The 22,680-nt window shown below is 35.7% G+C and overlaps 2 protein-coding genes across 4 annotated transcripts in view; both read left to right on the top strand.

Moving 5' to 3' along the window:
- LOC144975196 (actin-related protein 8-like) overlaps positions 1-22,680 on the top strand; it is a 407,315-nt gene that overhangs the window by 204,722 nt on the left and 179,913 nt on the right. The window lies entirely within an intron of this gene.
- Positions 4-14,126, top strand: LOC144975200 (uncharacterized). Its single transcript, XM_078919036.1, has 3 exons — positions 4-165; positions 10,301-10,537; positions 12,759-14,126. The coding sequence occupies exons 2-3, from the start codon at positions 10,359-10,361 to the stop codon at positions 13,996-13,998; spliced, it is 1,419 nt and encodes a 472-aa protein (XP_078775162.1). The 5' UTR covers positions 4-165; positions 10,301-10,358; the 3' UTR covers positions 13,999-14,126.

The raw sequence follows: 22,680 nt of genomic DNA, 5'->3' as shown, positions 1-22,680 counted from the left end.
AATGAAAACAAGCCGTTGACAATAGGGCTCAACTTGTCCTTTCCTCGATCTTGGAATGGAAAGTGTAAAGTTTCAAATGAACTATCAGATATTCTGATATCTATAAACAAAGATGCATTTGGAATTGAATGAATTTAACTTGAAACGTCATAACGGTATCAGAAGGTATACATTGCGCTGTAATATATATTATATAGATATGATGTTTTAGTTTTCTTCCACTTCCACCCCCACTCACAATAAAATCATCCTCCAACTCAAGACACCCAGACCCAACTGCAATCAGTTATTATAACAATAACAATTGACAAGTTCAGCTCAATCACAAAGATGCAGTTTCAAATGGAGAGAGGAAGCATGCCAATATGCTCTCTAGAGAATACTCGTTGCTCTTTTATTTTCAGCACTCTACTCTAATCCTGGATACCTGGATACCTCTGTATAGAGCTTTTAGACTTGGTGTAGTCTCCTTCGCTCCTCCTCATCTATTAATGATTGGACCAATTTTTATAATTGAACTTGTTTCCTAGGGTGTTGCTTATCTCCAACTCTGCTTTGAATTTATTCAATTTTTTTGCTGATACTGTAGTTTCTTGTAGTTTATTCCAGTTATTTACAATTCTAGATGAAAAAAAGTTCCTTCTTTCATTTGTTTTAAAACGTTCTTTTTTCATTTTCTTGCTGTTTCCTCGTGTCTGAATGTTCTTGTTTGGTTTAAGGAATCCTGCCTCTACCCTGTCTATTCCCTTTACTATTTTATATGTTTGGATCATATCTCCCCTTCTTCTCCTGTAATCTAAGGTCGGGAGATTTAATTCTTTCAATCTCTCACAGTATGTTTTGTCTTTCAGGTGTGTGATAAGTTTTGTTGCTCTCCTTTGCACTCTTTCCAAACAGTCTTTGTCTCCCTCAAACTTTGGATACCATATGCAGTTAGCATATTCCAGCTTTGATCTAACCATAGTCTTGTAGATGGTAGTCATGTGTTTTGTTTTCAGATTCTTGAAATTTCTTTTCACTATTCCGAGTGTTTTACTAGCCTTAGATTGAACATCTTTAATTTGCTTCTTGAAGTTTAGCTTCCTATCAATAAATACTCCTAGGTCTTTTTCCCCATTGGATTTCTGCAGGGGTTTTTCTTTCATTATATAGTTTGCTTCTCTGTTGTTTTTTCCTAGGTGAAGAACTGCACATTTATCTACATTGAACTCCATCTGCCATATTTCGGACCATTCTTCAAGCTTTTTCAAATCTTGTTGTAAGGTGTTTCTTTCTTCTTCTGTATTAGCTACTCCATAGAGCTTAGTATCATCGGCAAAGATTTTACATTTAGATGATAGATTGTCTGGCAAGTCATTGATATAAATCAGGAAGAGAACTGGTCCCAGTACACTTCCTTGTGGAACTCCACTTGTTACCAGTCTCTCTGTTGATGCTGTTCCATTCACTATCACTTTTTGTCTTCTATCTTTGAGGAAATCTCGGACCCATTTGACTGTCTGATCATTAATTTGATACTGTTCCAATTTCCTGATTAGGCGCCAGTGTGGAACTTTGTCAAATGCCTTTCTGAAGTCGAGTTATATGACATCTAAATTGTTGCCTAATTCCAGGTCTCTCGTCCAGTCATCCATTGTTTTCAAGTAGGTTTGTTACTGTAGACCTTCCCGCCATGAAACCATGTTGATCTTTGCTGAATAATTTGTTCTTGGTCATATGATCAACCATTTCTTCTCTAATCAGCTGTTCCATGAGCTTGCAGACGACAGATGTCAGGCTCACTGGTCTGTAGTTTTCTGGATTTTTTCTGTCTCCCTTCTTGAATATGGCTGTGACGTTAGCTTCTTTCCATTCCCTTGGTAGTCTTCCTTCTTTCATCGACTGGTTAAATATCTTGGTTAGGGGTTCTACTAGCTGCTCTGCTAAGTTTTTTAGGATGTAAGGATGAAGTTTGTCAGGTCCAGGTGATTTACTCTCCTTTAGGTTTTGTATGAATCCTGCTATCTTACTCTTGTCTGGTTTTCTCAGTTTATGCTAGAGAGCCTCGCCTTTGGCCGACCAACCTCCGCTGCACGTCCAACTCGCCTTGAGCATGCATTCACGTAAAATATAAAGATTTTTTTTAAAAACCTACCTCTGTTTCAAAAACTAGCATCTTTTAACTTTCTAAGAAACATTTTGATTTTTCAGAACTTTAGTTCGTTAAAAAAATACCGGCCAATCTGACCCGTTGAGTCGAATGAAAACGAAATCTTGTTGTTTACACGGTTCAAAGGAAATGCCGTAAATAAGCTTTCGTGGACTTCCTGTGTTGTTTTTACAGTGTCACGTGACCGTTTTGAGAAATTTGTCGTCTGCTACAAATAATTAGACCGGTAGGGGGTAGATATTTTCGTTGGAGCAGAGAAAAAGTGAGTATTATTTCTTGGACTTGTAGAGAGGCCTAGGGTCCACCAGCAGTCAAGTTGATTGAATAAAAGAAAAAAAGGCCTTTTTTATCCGCCGCCACCACCACCGTGAGAGTGGAGAAGGGGAGTGGAGAAGGGGGGGGGGGGGGGGGTTGCATGAAGACGAAAGGGAGACGTGTCGCTTGGTGACCTTGTGTGACGTAGAGCATCTCAAGGATGCTGGCAGCAGTTGCAGGTGTTCGTAACCCCTTAACGGCGAAGCTAATTTTTTGCTTTTAGATAATAGTTTGCTTTTATCTTTATTATTGTTAACGGGGAATACAGCGTTTCCACCAAGAGAGCAGTCAGACTATCGCAACTCGGACTTCAATTGTCTATAATCGTTTTGCCGTTACTTGTCTTTTGATGATAGAAGATTTGGTGTTAGGTCAAAGATCGAATTTCGCCGCTAAAAGGTTGCATTGCGACTGGATTTGCTCCCCTCCCCCCACCCCCCACCTTTTTTTTTCTTCTTTTTTTTTCACCTTAGTATTGTTGATTGCTATTTCCTTTTTTATGATTAGCAAGTGCCGTAGGAGTCTCACAGGATGCAGGAGTACTGCAATTAACCCTTTGCCAGTGACACTGATTTTTTTGTTTTCAAATAATAGTCTTCATTTATATTATTTTTTAACGCAGAAAAAAAAAAAAAAACGTTTCCACCATAAGAGCAGTAAGAATATTGATAAAAAGCGCTTTGAGCACGTTGGGTGGATATTGCCCTCTATAAAAGCTCAAATTCTTAAATTGTAATTTGTTTTTTGTCTTTTGATGAAAACGGTAAGATTTTATTTTTGGTCCAAGTAAGATTGATATTCGCCTTTAAAAGGTTAAGTTGTTTTGTTTTTTCAGGTTTTTTTGTTTTGTTTTTCAAATGCGGATACGCTGCTTCTTCCTTTTTTTTTTTCCTCAACTGGCAAGCTATCGCTGTACTTACCCGCATGGCTTGCACACACAAAAGGAAACATCAAGGTCACAAAACCTTACATCCAGGTCACAAAATCAGACAACTAGGTCACACATCAAGACATCTCTGTTTCGTTTGTTCCAAGATAGCAAAACAAACCAGACGTCTTGGAGTTCGAAAGAGCTTTCCATAAAATATTTGGTATTTTCAAGACCCCAGAAACCAATTCCCTATACAGCTCTTGTGCACGGTTACTTATGACCTTGATTTCTTTCGTACCCACCCCAAAATCCCACTTATTGTGTGTGATAGGCAGAACATAATAAATAGCTGGGCTGCCACATGCGTGACTAAATTGGCCAAAGAGAGAATCTATACTTTGGCATTAGACACCAATTACCTGATGTCTTGGTTTTTAATCCTAGCCGAGTGAGAGAGAAAAAAACAAAACAATCATACATGTATCTGCAAACAGCAGAACGTTTTCATTTTACATTGAGATGGGAAGGGGAAGGGATAACACTATGACAAGAGAGAGAGAGAGAGAGAGAGAGAGAGAGAGAGAGATGGGCGGGGGAAGGGAGGGGGGGGGGGGGGGGGGATAGTAAGGGGGAATGGGAAAAGATGAAAGAAACAATGGGTTGCCTGATGTCGTAGATCAAAGGATTGTTACAGCGGTGTTCACGGTGCGTACTTCGTGAAATTTTAACCTTTTACAGTGACACTGATTTTTTTCTCCAGATGGCTTATGCAGAATAAAATCGTTTCCACCAAGAGAGCAGTAGTAAGAGTATATTTCGACTCGGGCTTCAATTAAACTATAAATCGCAAAGCTTGTCTTTTAATGATAACATTAAGACTAAGATCTGGAGTTTGGGGAGTGTAAGATGGAATCTCGCCATTAATGGTTAAAATTGTTTTTATTTTTTATTAAATAACACACACACACACATACACACACACACACACACACACACACACGAGCGCGGCGGTCACGACAGCGAGGACATCTATTGCTTGTGTTGCAACGGTAAACCAGTTTACGTGTACGTAGATCCTGAGGCTAGATGCCCGTTACCGTGTACGTAGGCACTCCCAAAAAAAAAAAAAAAAAGAAAGAGACACATACACACGCACACACACACACACACACACACACAGTCTTGCATCCGCTACGAACTAATTTTGCGCACCAATTTTTACTGCACTAATGCACCAAATTGCATACCTATCTAGGGACACTTTTTCTGTATCTTTTTCTCAATAAACTTTTTAAAAAACCTTTGTTTTGCGCGGCACGGCGGCAGGCACTTGGCACTAGGGGGCACCAACCATTGGACAGACGAAAAAAAAACACGATTTCACGAGGAATGAATGATGAAAATATTTAGGATATAATTTTAAACACAACTTTTGAAATTCATCAAGGATTGTCTAGTACCGAATGTTTTTTGATAGAAAACAAATGTAGCTTCAAATCTAAACTGCTTTTGACGGTAAGCGGTAAGTTTTTATTTATTTTTCTGTCCAAACGAATGATTTGTCCTGGTTATAGAAGCTAAGTATTGGTAACACCGGCTCAGCTCTCTAGAGAGCTGCGCCGGTGTTACCAATACTTAGCTTCTATACCAGGACAAAACATTCGTTTGGACAGAAAAATAAATAAAAAACTTACCGCTTACCGTCAAAAGCAGTTTAGATTTGAAGATGCATTTGTTTTCTATCAAAAAACATTCGGTACTGGACAATCCTTGATGAATTTCAAAGTTGTGTTGAAATTATATCCTAATTTTTTCATGATTCATTCCTCGCGAAATCGTGTGGGTTTCGTTTCTGTTATCAAGGTTCCGCCCCAGTTAAAAAAGTTTATTGGGAAAAAGATACGGAAAAAAGTGTCCATAGATAGGTATGCAATTTGGTGCATTAGTGCAGTAAAAATTGGTGCGCAAAAGTAGTTTGTAGCGGATGCGAGACTGTGTGTGTGTGTGTGTGTGTGTCTCTTTCTTTTTTTTTTGTTTTGGGAGTGCCTACGTACAAGGTAACGGGGCATCTAGCCTCAGGATCTACGTACACGTAAACTGGTTTACTGTTGCAACACAAGCAATAGATGGTCCTCGCTGTCGTGACCGCACGCGCTCGTGTGTGTGTGTGTGTGTGTGTGTGTGTGTTTGTGTGTGTGTGTGTTATGTTTTTAAAAATCAAAACAATTTTAACCATTAATGGCGAGATTCGATCTTACACTCCCCAAACTCCAGATCTTAGTCTTAATGTTATCATTAAAAAACAAGCTTTGGGATTTATAGTTTAATTGAAGCCCAAGTCTAAATATACTCTTACTACTGCTCTCTTGGTGAAACGATTTATTCCGCATAAGCAATCTGCAGAATAAAATCAGTGTCACTGTAAAAGGTTAAAATTTCACGAAGTACGCTCCGTGAACACCGCTGTAACAATCCTTTGATCTACGTCATCAGGCAACCCGTTGTTTCTTTCATCTTTTCCCATTCCCCCTTACTATCCCCCCCTCCCCCTGCCCATCTCTCTCTCTCTCTCTCTCTCTCTCTCTCTCTCTCTCTCTCTCTCTCTCTCTCTCTCTCTCTCTCTCTCTCTCTTTCTTATCATAGTGTTATCCCTTCCCCTTCCCATCTCAATGTAAAATGAAAACGTTCTGCTGTTTGCAGATACATGTATGATTGTTTTGTTTTTTCTCTCTCACTCGGCTAGGATTAAAAACCAGGACATCAGGTAATTGGTGTCTAATGCCAAAGTATAGATTCTCTCTTTGGCCAATTTAGTCACGCATATGGCAGCCCAGCTATTTATTATGTTCTGCCTATAACACACAATAAGTGGGATTTTGGGGGTGGGTACGAAAGAAATCAAGGTCATAAGTAACCGTGCACAAGAGTTGTATAGGGAATTGGTTTCTGGGGGTCTTGCAAATACCAAATATTTTATGGAAAGCTCTTTCGAACTCTAAGACGTCTGGTGTGTTTTGCTATCTTGGAACAAACGAAACAGATGTCTTGATGTGTGACCTAGTTGTCTGATTTTGTGACCTGGATGTAAGGTTTTGTGACCTAGATGTAACCTTTTGTGTGTGCAAGCCATGCGGGTAAGTACAGCGATAGCTTGCCAGTTGAGGAAAAGAAAAAAAAAAGAAGCAGCGTATCTGCATTTGAAAAACAAACAAAAAAAACCTGAAAAAACAAAACAACTTAACCTTTTAAAGGCGAATATCAATCTTACTTGGACCAAAAATAAAATCTTACCGTTTTCATCAAAAGACAAAAAACAAATTACAATTTAAAAACTTGAGTTTTTACCCAACGTGCTCAAAGCGATTTTTATCAATATTCTTACTGCTCTTATGGTGGAAACGTTTATTTTTTCTGCGTTAAAAAATAATATAAATGACGTCTATTATTTGAAAACAAAAAAATCAATGTCACTGGCAAAGGGTTAATGGCAGTACTCCTGCATCCTGTGAGACTCCTACGGCACTTGCTAATCATAAAAAAAAGGAAATAGCAATCAACAATACTAAGTTGAAAAAAAAAAAGAAGAAAAAAAGGAGGGGGGGGGGGGGGAGGAGAGCAAACCCAGTAGCAATGCAACCTTTAGCGGCGAAATTCGATCTTTGACCTAACACCAAATCCTCTTTCATCAAAAGACAAGTAACGGCAAAACGATTATAGACAATTGAATTCCGAGTTGCGATAGTCTGACTGCTCTCTTGGTGGAAAAGCTGTATTCTCCGTTAACAATAATAAAGATAAAAGCAAACTATTATCTGAAAGCAAAAAATTTGCTTCGCTGTTAAGGGGTTAAGAACATCTGCCAGCATCGTTGACATGCTCTACGTCACCAAGGTCACAAGCGACACGTCTCCCTTTCGTCTTCATCATGCAACCGCCCCCCCCCCCCCCACGGTGGTGGTGGCGGCGGATAAAAAAGGCCTTTTTTTCTTTTATTCAATCAACTTGACTGCTGGTGGACCCTAGGCCTCTCTACAAGTCCAAGAAATAATACTCACTTTTTCTCTGCTCCAACGAAAATATCTACCCCTACCGGTCTAATTATTTGTAGCAGACGACAAATTTCTCAAAACGGTCACGTGACACTGTAAAAACAACACAGGAAGTCCATGAAAGCTTATTTACGGCATTTCCTTTGAACCGTGTAAACAACAATATTTCGTTTTCATTCGACTGAACGGGTCAGATTGGCCGGTATTTTTTAACGAACTAAAGTTCTGAAAAATCAAAATGTTTCTTAGAAAGTTGAAAGATGCTAGTTTTTGAAACAGAGGTAGGTTTTTTTAAAAGATCTTTATATTTTACGTGAATGCATGCTCAAGGCGAGTTGGACGTGCAGCGAAGGTTTGTAGGCCAAAGGCCCACCTCTCTAATGTTATTTATACACTTATATGGATACTTACTTGTGGATTGTTTCCAGCACAGGTCCTTATAGATCCTCTTTGCCCGACTCTATTTCTTCATCGTCTTTGGGATTTAAGTTTCTTCTGGTTTTACAATTTAAAGCCCGGTTTACAATCTAAAGCGTATTTATAATTGTACAAAACATTTTGGTCAGACCAAAATTTGTCTAGAGTCTAGACTAGATAGATAGATAGTTTGCTCTCGAACTTGAAGCTATTTAGGGTTTTTGCTTTCACAACAGAATCTGGTAAACTGTTCCATCTTTTCATTGTTCTCAAAGTAAAACTGTGTTTTCTCATATCCAATCTTGGTCTTTGTGTGAGCAGTTTGGTTTTTTTTTTGTTACCTCTGGTGTCTTTTCTTATAACTTATTGTGAAGTCTTTCCTCCATTTGACAAATTCCGTCATGACTTGGTCATATTTATCATTTGTCATCTTATAAAGTTCTATCAGGTCGCCCCTATATCTTCTATTTTTCAAGGTTGGTAAATTAAGTTTCCTCAGTCTTTCCTCATAATCTAGCGATCCTAGTCCAGGCAACTGTTTTGTGGCCCTCCTTTGCACACCTTCAATTAGCTCGTATTTTTCTATGTCAGGAAACCAAACTGAGGTTGCATAATCTAAGTGCGATCTCACAAGCGCTTTATAGAGGGGTAAGAATGTCTCTTTGTTTAGATATTGGAATGTGCGTCTGATGACGGCAAACATGGAGTTGGCTTTTTTACTTTTTCACTGACATGTGTATCAAAAATTAATTTGTCGTCCGTTGTGATTCCAATGCCCTTTTCTTCTTTAACCCGTTTTAATGGAATACCCATCAAAGTGTATTTGAAGTTGTCTCTTGGTTCACTGTATCACTCCAAGATTCTAATTTCCTCATCTTGCAATATATCCCTATCAGTCTCTTCTTTTATAATTTTGAATATCTTTATGTCGTCAGCAAAGAGGTAAACTGATGAGTCAACTATGTCAGGTAAGTCATTTATATATATGACAAAGAGAACTGGTCCAATGACTGATCTCTGTGGAATCCCTGAAGTTACTTCCTGCCAACTATGACTGATTAATTTCTTCCTGTTGCCTTCTTCCAATCAGACAGTGTTCTATCCATAGTGTTCTATCCAACTAATCATTTCTTCACCAACTTTGTATGCTCTCAATTTATTCACTAGTCTTCTTATTTAATTATTTTCACTAAAAATATTTTGACAGCAGAGCAATCATTCCTCTTTTATGTTATATTAAAATGGTTTTGAAACAAATGTCATGTTATGAAAATCATGAACAAATTAAGAATAAGGGGTCCAAACCAATTAAACGTGGGACTATAACTATCTATAAATTATACATCTTTATCAATGAATCAGAACTGCAAAAAGCATCTGTAAATGAAAGAGACATATGTCTTTATGTCGAACAGTCTAAAGCATATTTTTAAAAAGAGAAGTTCATTAGATCACTTGTTAAACCTGTACTGGATTTCCTTCAGTCAGATAGAGATCAACTCCACAACAACAAAATTTAAAATGAGCAACAACAAAAAACAAAACAAAAAAGTAACGAAGCCAAGGAATAAAGTTATAAAGTCAAAGAAGAAAAAAAATTAAATTAGAACGATGTGATCTATTTTGACCAGTCAAATAATATGTTCATATTTATTTAGAGTCACTTAAAATAAAAATGATTTTTTGGTGCATGTTTCTTGTTTTCTGCGGATAATTGTTTTATTGTCTCGACTACTTTGCTATTTTTGGCAGGGTGATCTGCTAGAACTGCATTTTTGTAAATCAATTAAATCTGATCTTGAGATTTATTATAGAGCTGAGGGAACAATGGGATCCCCCAATTTTTTCAGTGCATCAGTTTATTACACCATCGTAAAGGAGCACAGCACATTAATAACAGCCCCATCTTACCTCAGGCCACAACAAAACAGCAGGAAATTTACAACACCACAGACAAACACAAGTTCAGCTTCTTTCCTCGAATCGTTGATGACTGGAACAAATTACCAAACTCAGTCATCAACAGCATATCCCCTGAATCCTTTAGAGAGACACTTTCACTGTTTTATTAATAGTTTACTTGGTTTTAATGTTACAAAATTTGGAACTAAATAGCATTTGCATAATGGACAGGAATGTCTCGTGCATCTTAATATATTGGATTGGATTCGATTGATGTTGTGTTGGAAAATGACCAATAAATTTGTAAATGTCACCAGATTCTGTAGGCATTCACCGTAAGGGAAACCAATTTATGACAAACACAGATATTTTTTTTCAATTCTAAATGGTTGTGAATTTTTTTTTTTTTTTCTATTCAAATTTTCATTTGAAAAAAATTGATGGTTCTAGAAGTCAGTAAAATAATTATCATATTGATTTAGAGGTGGGTAGGTTGTCAATAATGATAAAAAGCCTTGCAGCGGGCTGGCTCATATTGTTTTACAATAAATTTTATATCCAAAACAATGTAGTATAGTGTTTCTCATTTTGTTTCAGTGGCATGGACTGTGCTAGAAAGTCTATGTTGTCTTGAAGCTCTTCCATACATCTCACCATGAATCAGTCTGCAGAAGAAAGCCTTATGGCTCTCCTTGAGGCCATGCTGACTTTGGCTGCTGGCACAGAGGTGCGACGTCAGCCCCCAAAGCCAGCTGTGAACCCTGGAGGTTATCCAGAAGAACAATTTTTGGACCTCACTGATGACGATCGTGAAGAATTGTCTTGCAGTATATGGTAAGTAAATTATAAATAGTATGCGCTGGGCTAAGAAGCTCACAACATTGCCATCCTGAAGTATAACAGACCAAAACACAAAACTATGTGTAACCTTTATAGTTTGGTGAATACGATTTAGTGAGAATTACTCATAAATGCTGATGGGAAAAAGCAATAACAAGGATCTGAGTAACGTTATCTTCATTCTATCTATAGAGTATCCTTGAAGTGTGTAAGTTATCAAATCAAAAACTTTCTTTCATTAAAAACGTTATCTTGGTGTATCAAGTCATTGACGAATATCTGGAACATATGGACCCTACCAATTATGTAAATTCAACAAAACCTTGTGTGGAATATTTTTAGGTTTAGTTCTCATAGCAGAAATGGCTTGGAAACATTAATGGATATCCTATCTGTAGTATAGTGAAGTTGTTATATTGTCAGCGTATATTATATATATATATATATATATATATATATATATATATATATATATATATATATATATATATATATATATATATATATTTATAATATATATTATTTAAATGAAGAACAACAAAATGTGTTGCTTAAGAGGAGAGAGGTTTAATATACTGTCAGGTCTCTTTTATCCAGAAATTCTTGTTTTCGGATCCGAACACTTATTTTGGGAACAAGCCATTACAAAATAGATGGTTTATGACTCTGTTATCTGAATATCACACTAATCAATACTGTCTGTCTGGCTACTCTAGTTCAATGCAGTTGACAAAAAATTAAAGTGTAATCTGATTTAGAACGCTTTGTCACATCCAATTAAGGAAAGGTTTGTAACTTAATATGCTATCCAGCCCAGTCATTGGCAGGTAGCCCTGCTTCTTTAATCAACAAGGTGATGTAGTATGGGTGCAATATTTGGCAGGTGTCAATCATGTGTGACTTGTTAGTTTACACAATCCAATAGACAATATGTGCGGCTATGTGGTCTTGTGATATGACATTCACTTTCTGATCGGAAGGTCCTGGGTTTGAGCCTCACTCTGCACTGTTGAGTCCTTGGAAAAGTCTCTTTACTCACATTCTCTCACCATACTCAGGTGTAAAACGATGTACCTGGCTGTTAGCAGCGTTGTATCTGTCAGAAGAAAATTGTCATACACGTCTCGTTTTGCGTGTTACATGTTGCTGTTGGTTGGGGACCCTTTGTAAAACGCTATGAGCATGTTTAATCTTTATCACGCTATATTTTTTTTAAAAGCTCAAGCTTAACCCCTGTCAATTGATATTAATGTCATTGGTCATACAAAGGCTGTTGTGTTCAATTAAGGTGAAACTAAAAATCTGAAAAGGTGTGTATTGAACAGTGCCAGACAAAATAAAGAGTAACATACCAGAAAAAATCAACTTCCTCGACTTGTTACTTATTAAGGTAAAGATAAACCTTTAATCTCCCTGCCGTTTGACTCTCCTACTTTTTAATCATCCTCCTAAATTATGAATCTGTTCTTAAGTTTTCACTTGCTTTAATTGCTCATCAAGATTAAGCTCTACCCTACTCAATGTGTATTTCTTGTAGTTTGTTCTTTACAACTTTATTATGCCAGCACCATCAGCAGAAAGAAGAATGAAAGAAATTGACTTAGTTATCAAGTTCCCGGAAAAAGTGTTTCATGTAAGGAAAGAAAAAAAACATCAATCCAAACAAACATCATCTCCATTTTGAAAAAAAAAGATTAAACACATGTGAAATTTTAAAAAAAGAAATAACCCCCCCCCCCCCCCCCCCCCCCAAATTAAAAAAAAAACAAACCCCAAAAAACACTATTTTAAAAATTGAAAATAGAAAAATAAAAACAATTCTATCAAACTACACATTGGCTAATGATGAAAGTGGTTTGTCTCTATTGTTGTTTGCATTTTGATAGATTACCAAGGTCTGAAGTTAAAACTAAACATGCCACTTTAGGTACTAACTCCACTATCTGGATGTCTGTAATCCGGAATAACTGCTGAGAATGGAGGTATTTAGATTATGGAGTCGTGACTGTATGTTATTTTATAGTGATCTGTATATATTATTCATTTTACTATGTTTAATGGTTTTGCTGTTTTGTTTTTGCTTCTCTTTTTTTAAAAAAATTCCATACATTTACACCATTTAGTTCAAGAATACTGATCTGCAAATAGCAAATGATTTTGGGTTGATAGGATAATGTTACAAAATATATTCATCCATTTCTCATTTCAATTTCAGCTACCAGATCCTCAAGGAATGTATGCAGTGCATCAATCATCACAAGTATTGCCATTCATGTCTTGTTGTGTGGTCCACAACTGGGGAATACGCTAACCGTGTCAAATGTCCAGTGTGTCGAACGCGTGGTTACTATTTCAGAAACGATGAAATTGACACTAAAGTGGCTAATAAACGAATAAAATGCCACCTTGACTCATGTAGCTGGACTGGCCAGGTCAAGTACTTGTCCTCACATCGCCATAACACATATGGGGAAGGGGAGGATACAACGTCTGACAATGACAACAAACAATCTGAGTCTTCCGTTCCTCGACTAGAGCAAGTCGTCCCAAGGGCTCCTCCAGCATCAACAGCACGTTTTGTAGGTACTGGCCTGACCACTCGGGCCTCGACCAACAACACTGACAGGGTCAACAATAACCAGCCAGAGGTTACCAACACTCCAAGGGCATCTGTTTTACCTGGTCGCACAGCCTCCAGGGCAAGTGGAGCTAGCTCTGTCAGTAGCACCAGCCAGGAAACCATCATCGACATTGGTCGAGGCAGAGGACGGAGAGCCTCCAACAACGGGGGTAATAATAGTGGTGCTACAAGTCTTCAGAATCCAAGAAGACCTGTTCCTCCTGTGAGAGCAGCAGGCACAAATCGTATCACCTTTGCTCACAGCAGACCCAATCAAGTTGCCAATAATACTAATACAGATGGAGCATCAGGTTCCATTCTTCAGAGAGCCTCTTTATCCAGCACTAATGAATCGACAGAAGGAATGCCCAATTCCTTAGCTGGTGGCTTCACTCCCAGACCTCCATCTGCACCAAGGACTTCTTCAAATTCTGTCAGCACCCGACGTCTTCCCAGGATAATTAATCCTCTATCACAAGGAAGCAACCCTTCACGTCTGCAGTCACAGCCCTCAGACATTCCTACAATGAGTTCAACAAATGAAGAATCAGCTTCCACAGAAACTGGGACAAATCTGGGAAATATCCGAAACCATCTCCAGGATAGTCGAAATCGTCTTAACAATCTGATGTCATCTTTCTCTAGTGAGTTGGATAGGAATCGCATGGAGATGATGCAGTTCCAGCAAGAGAGGGAAACTCAGAGACGAGAACAACTTGAGGAAGTGCGACAACTGAGTCAAAGGTTGGGCCAGGTGGCTTTTGAGTTGAGGAGACTCCTAGAGCACAGGAGACGTATGCCAAGCTTCAGTGATTCAGATAGTGATGATGATTAGGTTGTCTCCCTATACTCATCACCGTCCGTCTCAATCTCATTGTTCCTATTGCTATATATAATGTGTTTTTTTTATTTTATTATTTTGATTTTTCCAATAATGGCAAAAATGATATATTTAAGTCTTTCACCTTCAGCATAAAATGTAATGCGAATGCAATTTTAGCATGATGTTGTTTTGTTTTGGGTTGTTTTGTTTTTTTGTTTTTTGTTGTTTTTTTTTTTTTTTTTTGGGGGGGGGGGGGTTGGTTTTATTCTTTGCAGTTTTACTAAATGAAATATGTGATCTATATTATGATTTTGTTTAATACTTTTTATTCGTGTCTTACAAATATTCCACATGCTCAAGATCTGAATATTATTGATATTTTCATATATTATTTGATTTAAAATGTTAAATATGGATATTTATATTCAAGTGATATAACAAGGATTTATTCACGTAGTTCCATGCATACTTGGGCTAGTTATATAGAATATTACGGTTTATTCAAACCATGGATATAAAGTAAAGAGAAGATTTTGTGAAAGGGTGACAGAAATGAAAATACAACTTATTGAATTATTTCCACCTCTTTTATAATAAAGGCTTTTTTAAATTATTATTATTATTATTCCTATAATAGATTTATCTGGAAGTGTTATGGTATTAGAAAGACTGACAAAGTGTAATTCTTACACGCAAGGCATACTATTTTAGTTTAACATCCTTATCATCTTCAATAGAGTTATTAAAATGGTACCACCTCTGATTTTAAGTCTGTCTGTCATGAAATTATTTGAATAGAAAGTAAAACCCTGCTAAAATCTAAGTTTTTTGTTGGGATTGACAACAGATGATTTTACATCTACACTATTCTTATTTTCGTTTTGGTTAGACCACTTTTTTTTCATACATCTACATATTAAAATGATCTCCAGCTTGCCCGAAAGACTTAAATCGGAGACATAAAAAGTCTTGTTTTAAACATTTTGGCAAGTTGGGGACCATCTTAACATATTGATATATTAATTAAGAATTTTCTTGCCAAAATGAAAAAAAGAAAGTTGTTTTGACATTGTATGGCTATTTTGGCTTGTCATTGTTAGCATCCTATAAATTTCATGCCATCAAAAAGTTAAGAGATGAACATGTAATGAAATAATTGTTGATCTATTCATTTTCCACATATATGCTGCTCAGTATTCACACAAATTGCTTTTAATTCCACAAATTATTTTTTTTTTGTGTGTGTATATAACATGATATCATATATCATTGTTCACAATAAAGTCAGATCACTTTTCCGAAGTTTTTAATTATTTATGAAGTTCCAATAAGTATTCACACAAATTGCTTTTGATTCCACAAATCAATTTTTTTGTGTGTATTTAACATGATATCATATCATATCATTGTTCATTAAATTATTTATGAAGTTCCAATGAGACACACTCATCTTGACCACTCTCTAAACACCATAACACAGAGCTTTAAGTATTATTTGCAGGGATCGTTCTATCAATGTTTGATTCCAAGATCCAGTGAACGTTTGGTATTCTACAGCCTACTATTACTTGGGGGAATGAATGGACATTTGTGATAAACATGGCGCTGGGTTAAAAAATGGGTTCTTTATAAATGTGAAATCATCATCATCATCATCATTATTATTACTATTATTATGATTATTGTTATTATTATTATCATCATCATTACTATCATTTTTATTTTTATTTTTGTTATTATTATTATTATTATTATTATTATTATTATTATTATTATTATTATTATTATTATTATTATTATTATTATTATTATTATTATTATTATTATTATTATTAACTTCATCCAAAAACACGAATCTGCAGACTGTGATATTATTTGGTGTATAGAGAAAAAAGAATGTCTTTAGATATTTCAAAAATTATTTGTTTGTATTGTACATAGTGTATAAAATGTAAAGAAAACATAACACTTTTTTTTCTTTTCTTTTCTTTTCTTTCGTTTTTTTATTGTTTCAATTGTTGAAGTATATATATATATATATATATATATATATATATATATTTCTTGTATAATTATGATCAAGCGGGTGGTTGGATGGGAGCATCACCCTTGAATCATATACCTATGATGTTCGCATGGGTGTACGATCCGATAGTGATGTCGTTTCTTCTTCTCTTTACTAGCCTATCCTGCTTCTTTGGTTTGTGATTGTATTTTTGACAGGGATATTTTTTTCCTGTAAATCCTCTGCCTGTTTGTTCTTGGTTATTTATAATTTAGCTTATGATATCTTTAGGTTATGATTTTGATTGACATTTGTACTATTTTTGTTAGATTGCTTGTTTTTTTGTTTCAGCGGTCTCTCATATAACCTCAATTGTGTTGAAGAGACCTAAAGCAACAAACAAACAAAAAAAAAAATTATGATCAAATTCTACAATATCGTTTTGACCATTCGTTCCTGACCTCCCATAGTGGGCAGGGAGGTACGCTGTATCTTCTATCCCCCTATATCCGTTTTCCAACATGCTTTCTGTCTTTGTCTTGGAATGAGATTACTTGGCTTAGTCCTGGCCATGGCTAGATACCTTAGCTGAGAGGGAAACAGTCAAATCTAGAGTTAGAGTTTTGGGAGATGATATTTTTTCCTTGTAAATCATCTCCCTGTTATGCACTGTATTGTTTTGTTTACATATTATATATGATTTTTAAACATTTGAGTGTATCCCTCTTAGTTGGGGCCTGGGCTTGTGTCTGGATGAGACTTTTAGGTGATCTCAAACTAAGTACTTTGATAGTGTGCTCTTGGAATCTACATCCTGTTTCCTATTTGAACAAATTCCCCTTTTGTTTTACCTTTTCTTGGAATCTTTAATTGTAATTCTAGAACTTTTTACTATCCCATTTTCTTCCTTTTTACTGGCGCTGGTATGGCCTTAATGTGTTGCAAGCACCGTAAAACCCTTAAACACAAAAACAAATGAGCATTCGCTCTCTTCAGGAAGATGAGAGCGAATGCTCGAACCAATATTGTAGAAGTTGATCTTAATTATACTTGAAATATTTTATAAATAGCTTCTTCTATCAAAAAGTTGAGCACTATTATTTCACGGTTTTTTTGTTTTTATAATTTATATATATATATATATATATATATATATATATATATATATATATATATATATATATATATATATATATATATATATATATATATATATATATATATATATATATATGAATTGTTATTTTTTTGTAAGTCTAAATAATGCGTTACCATCTATACCAAGTTTTTTTGGATGAATGTAAGTGAAAATGTGTCTCATGATGTCAGTATACCTGTATTAAGTCGATGTTAATAATGTTAATCATTTATACCGCGCCTATTCGTGGCCTTGGTAAACACATGTCCTGATACTTATATAAAAAATTCTTCATAAAAGAAAACAAAGATCACAGGGAAAAAACTTAATTGTGGGTTGTATTCAATAGCTCAGCCAATAGAATCATTTGTTTCCTTAGGCATTTCTTACAACTACTCACCTTTCACTTTAATTTGGTGATCGTCATCTTCTTTTGTGATATCTTGTAATAGTAATAGTGAGTATCAGGCCTTTAGTTTACTAAGGTGACAGCCTATTCCATATATGAATAGCTCTCGGCACCTGTACATTACAATCTGATCACAATGCCACAAATGCAGGTGCAAAACAAATAATAGATATTGCCAGACATTCGTTCTAAGCTAAATAAATGATAATATAATGATAACCAATTTCATTATAGAAGGAATGACATCGACGTCATTCAGCTCTTTGTTATTGTTTATAGACATTGTTGTGATACCCAAGTCTCTGTCAGTGCTACAATAGAGGCTTGATGACAGCCATTTATAAATTTACACAAATTACAGCTCATCCATTTTGTTCTTTAAGGATAGTCAAAATGAAGATAAGGCCGTCTATTACTTCACTCCACCTCTCCACCCCTTCTTTATTTCTTTAATAAACGATGTGTCAACAGTAGGTTGTTGGAATGAAACAAATTGGAGAATCTCTATTGTATGTATTAAAATGACAGGTTAAATAACAATTAACAGTTATGATCACAAGGGATAGACATTTAAGATCATAGATTTGAAAATAAAAGGCGCCTCGTCTGTTGTAAATATTATTTGTCAACAAAAAAAATGTATAAAATTTAACATGCCTTTGAAAAATGCAAAGTATATTCAGCCCATGTGTCAAAAAGATCAATGATTATTTTAAACAGAATGTTTCATTGCCCTATAAAATAGACATTTTAGAGTGTTCTATGTTTTGCTCTCATGTATATGATCTTAGCTCCATTAGTTCTTAGATGAGCTTGATGTTATACCAATAGGGCAGAAATAACAATCTGAAATTGAATGTAAGCTTCAAACAGATAGAATGGACGTTTCGGGTTTCCCCTTTATCAACAAACAGGATGCATGAAACACTACAGATGAATGAAATGATGTGGTAGATGAATAAACAAAACATTCATCTTTAGTGTTTCATTCATCCTGTTTGTTGATAAAGGGGAAACCCGAAACATCCATTCTTTCTGTGTTAGTAATTAAATTGAAGCTTACATTCAATTTCACTTTGTTATTTATTTCTTCGAGCTTTGAGCAGCAACATTTACATTACCAGTAGGGCAAAGAAGTTGTGACATCAAACTTTGCTCTTTTCCTGTACAAAACTCCTTGGAAGTGTGTAAATAGTCTTCTGGGTAATGAATTAACAATGAATAAATTACGTATTGAATCATAAGGTGGCATTACTATTTTAAAAGTAGGATGGATGATTTTTATTGCTGAATAGTATTTATTTAGACTAGAAAATAAGATGTCATCACTCTGAAACCAGAAGGTCTGTTGCACAATGTAAGTATCTAGTCCCCGGAAGACTGGATTATACACTTCCAATGAGATAAGAATCATATTTTGACATCACACTTCTGCTCTTATTTTGTAATCGTACATGATCATGTTTGTGTATTTTTTTTTATTTTTTTTTTTTTTGGTGTAGTGTTGTAACTACATTTTTTTTTTTTTTTTGTGGCTACTCTTTAACCAGCATTCATTCCCTCCCATCTGCATTTCACACAAATATCTATTGAAGTATAATTCACTTTTAATCCCTGTTACCCACAATAAATTGTTGATGAAATGCTTTGTTTTCCTTTCTCCATTCGCCGCTGGCCGCCATGATTGAATGATTGTTGACTATTGACATCCTTTCAAAGTATTATTTTATGCATAATTTTTCTTTTTACATTTGACTTGTTGTTTTACCATGTATATTCAATATTCTTTCAATCTCCTTTTTTTTTTTTTTTGGTTACTTTTAGAAAATAATAATAAAGCTACAATTTGTTGTTGTTATTGTTGTTGCTGTTGCTGTTTGTTCTATTTATTAAATCTAGTGGTCAAACACTGACTCTGTATGTTTCGGGTCAAGAATTGGGTCACAAATTATGCATGTATTTTTTAAAAATTATTATTATTGAGGCTTAAACGTCATTTACCATTAAAATTGTCCTTACAAGTACAAGTCATTTCTGTGAGATATCCTGATCATATAACTTGGATAAGGCTCACAATAGGAGAGAAACATATTTATTAATAAGGCTCACAATAGGAGAGAAACATATTTATTAAACAATTGTCATTTCTTAAAACCAAAGATAAATATTGAATTGTAAGCTTCAATTTATTAGACAAAGATAGATACTGTGGACGTTTCGGGTTTCTCATTTGTCAACAAAACATGAAGAGTGAAACACTAAGGACGAATGAGATATCTCATTCGTCCTTAGTGTTTCACTCATCATGTTTTGTTGTTGAAGGGGAAACCCAAAACATCCACTGGGTGGGGATCCTGACCTCCCATAGCGGGCAGGGAGGTACACACTGTGTCTTCTATCCCCTTATATCTGTTTTCCAACATGCTTTCTCTCTTTGTCTTGGAATGAGATTACTTAGTTTTTTTTCCTGGCCCTGGTCGGAGTCCTGGCTTGGAGGGAAACAGTCAAATGCATAGTTGTTGTTTTGGGAGATGATATTTTTTTCCTTGTAAATCATCTCTCTGTTATGTATTAGTATATTTGTTATTTTTTAATGTATAATGTAAGCATTTGAGTGTGTTCCTCTTTGTTGGATTTTGTTCTTGTGTCCGGATGAGACTTATAGGTGATCTCAAACTAAGTACATTGGTGGTATGCTCTTGGAATCTACATCTGATCCCTATTTGTTCCCAGTTCCCCTATGTCTTTCTTTCTCTTGGATGCTTCAATTGTAATTCTAGAACTTTTTACTATCCCATTTTCTTCCTTTTTACTGGCACTGATATAACCTAAATGTGTTGCAAGCGCCGTAAAACACTTAAAAACAAACAAAACAAAACATCCACAGCATGTCTTTGTCTAATAAATTGAAGCTTACAATTCATACTTATCTTTTTTTTTCTGTCGAGCTCCAAGCAGCAACATTTTTAAAATTAAAAACAATATGTTGTGACCACAATGATCTAAACAGAAATATAGAAGGTTACATTGTAGTCACTTTTAAATGTTCTTTTATTACATCCAATGCAAGAGTATGGGTTGGGGTTCCTGACCTTCCATAGTGGGCAGAGAGGTACACACTGTGTCTTCTATCCCCTTATATCTGTTTTCCAACAATATTTCAGTCTTGTCTTGGAATGAGATTACTTGTTTTTTTCCTGGCCCTCGCCGGAGTCCTAGCTGGGAGGGAAGCAGTCAAATGCATAATTATTGTTTTGGGAGATGATATTTTTTTCCTTGTAAATCATCTCTCTGTTATGTATTATTACTATATTTGTTATTTTTTAATGTATAATGTAAGCATTTGAGTGTGTTCCTCTTTGTTGGATTTTGTTCTTGTGTCCGGATGAGACTTATAGGTGATCTCAAACTAAGTACATTGGTGATATGCTCTTGGAATCTACATCTGATCCCTATTTGTTCCCAGTTCCCCTGTCTTACTTTCTCTTGGATGCTTCAATTGTAATTCTAGAACTTTTTACTATCCAATTTTCTTCCTTTTTACTGGCGCTGATATAACCTAAATGTGTTGCAAGCGCCGTTAAAACCCTTAAAAACAAACAAAAAAACAAACAAGAGTATGGGTTGGGGTTCCTGACCTTCCATAGTGGGCAGAGAGGTACTTGCTGTGTCTTCCTGGGCGGGGTTCCTGACCTCCCATAGTGGACAGGGGGGGTACATACTGTGTCTTTAATCCCCTTATATCTGTTTTCCAACATGCTTTCTGTCTTTGTCTTGGAATGAGATTACTTGGTTTTGTCCTTGTCCTGGCCAGATCCCCTGGCTGAGAGGGAAACAGTCGAATGTATATTTAGTTTTGGGAGATGATATTTTTTTCCTTGTAAATCATCTCTCTGTTATGCATTGTATTATGTTTAGTTTACATATTATATTATATGATTGGTAAACATTTGAGTGTGTTCCTCTTAGTTGGGACCTGTGCTTGTGTCTGGATGAGACTTTTAGTGATCTCAAACTAAGTACTTTGATAGAGTGCTTTTGGAATCTACACCTGTTTCTTTTTTTAACCAATTCCCCTTTGCCTTCCCTTTTCTCGGATGCTTTATTGTAATTCTATAACTTTTTACTGTCCCATTTTCTTTCTTTTTACTGGCGCTGATATGACCTTAATGTGTTGCAAGCGCCGTAAAACCCTTAAAAACAAAACAAACGATATCACCTTAATGTGTTGCAAGCGCCGTTGCAAGCGCCGTAAGACCCTTAAAAACAAAAAACAAGCTGTGTCTTCTATACCCCTATATCTGTTTTCCAACATGCGTTCTGTCTTTGTCTTGGAATGAGATTACAGTACTGACCCTGGCTGGAAGGGAAACAGTCGAATGTATAGTCATAGTTTTAGGAGATGATATTTTTTTCCCTTGTAATTCATCTCTGTTATGTACTGTTTTTTTCTTTTAATCTTTAACATATGATTTGTAAACATTTGAGTGTATTTTTCTTAGTGGGATCGTGTGCTGGTGTCTGGGTGAGACTTTTAGGTGATCTCAAACTAAGTACACTGATAGTGTGTTCTTGGAATCTACATTTGTTCTCTATTCAAACCATTCCGCTTTCTCTTACTTTTTCCTGAAGTTCTTTTAATTGTACATCTAGAACGTTTTAATTTTTTATACATGTAACCCTATAAGTTTTTTGTTCCTATATCTACGTGACTTATGCCAATCAAATTTCTGGGTGGGGTTCCTGACCTCCCATAGTGGGCAGGGAGGTACTTACTGTGTCTTTTATCCCTCTTTATCTGTTTTCCAACACACTTTCTGTCTTTGTCTTGAAATGAGGTTACCTAGTTTTGTCCTGGCCCTGGCTGGGAGGGAAACAATCGAATGTTTAGTTATAATTTTTGGGAGATGATTTTTTTCCCTTGTAAATCATCTCTCTGTTATGCACTGTATTATGTTTTATTTACATATTATATATGATTTGCAAACGAGTGTATTCCTCTTAAAGGGAGGCCTGTACTTGTGTCCTGATGAGACTTTTAGGTGATCTCAAACTAAGTACAATGATAGTGTGTTCTTGGAATCTACATCTGTTCTCTATTTGTACCATTCCCCATATGTCTTACTTTCCTTGGATGCTTTT

Source organism: Berghia stephanieae, chromosome 6 (genome assembly GCF_034508935.2).
Source record: "Berghia stephanieae isolate SIO BIC M18660-M18661 chromosome 6, UCSD_Bste_1.3, whole genome shotgun sequence".
In the NCBI taxonomy this organism is placed as follows: Eukaryota; Metazoa; Mollusca; class Gastropoda; order Nudibranchia; family Aeolidiidae; genus Berghia; species Berghia stephanieae.
Note: the sequence above shows the minus strand (reverse complement) of the source record. Positions and strands in the feature narration are given on the sequence as shown.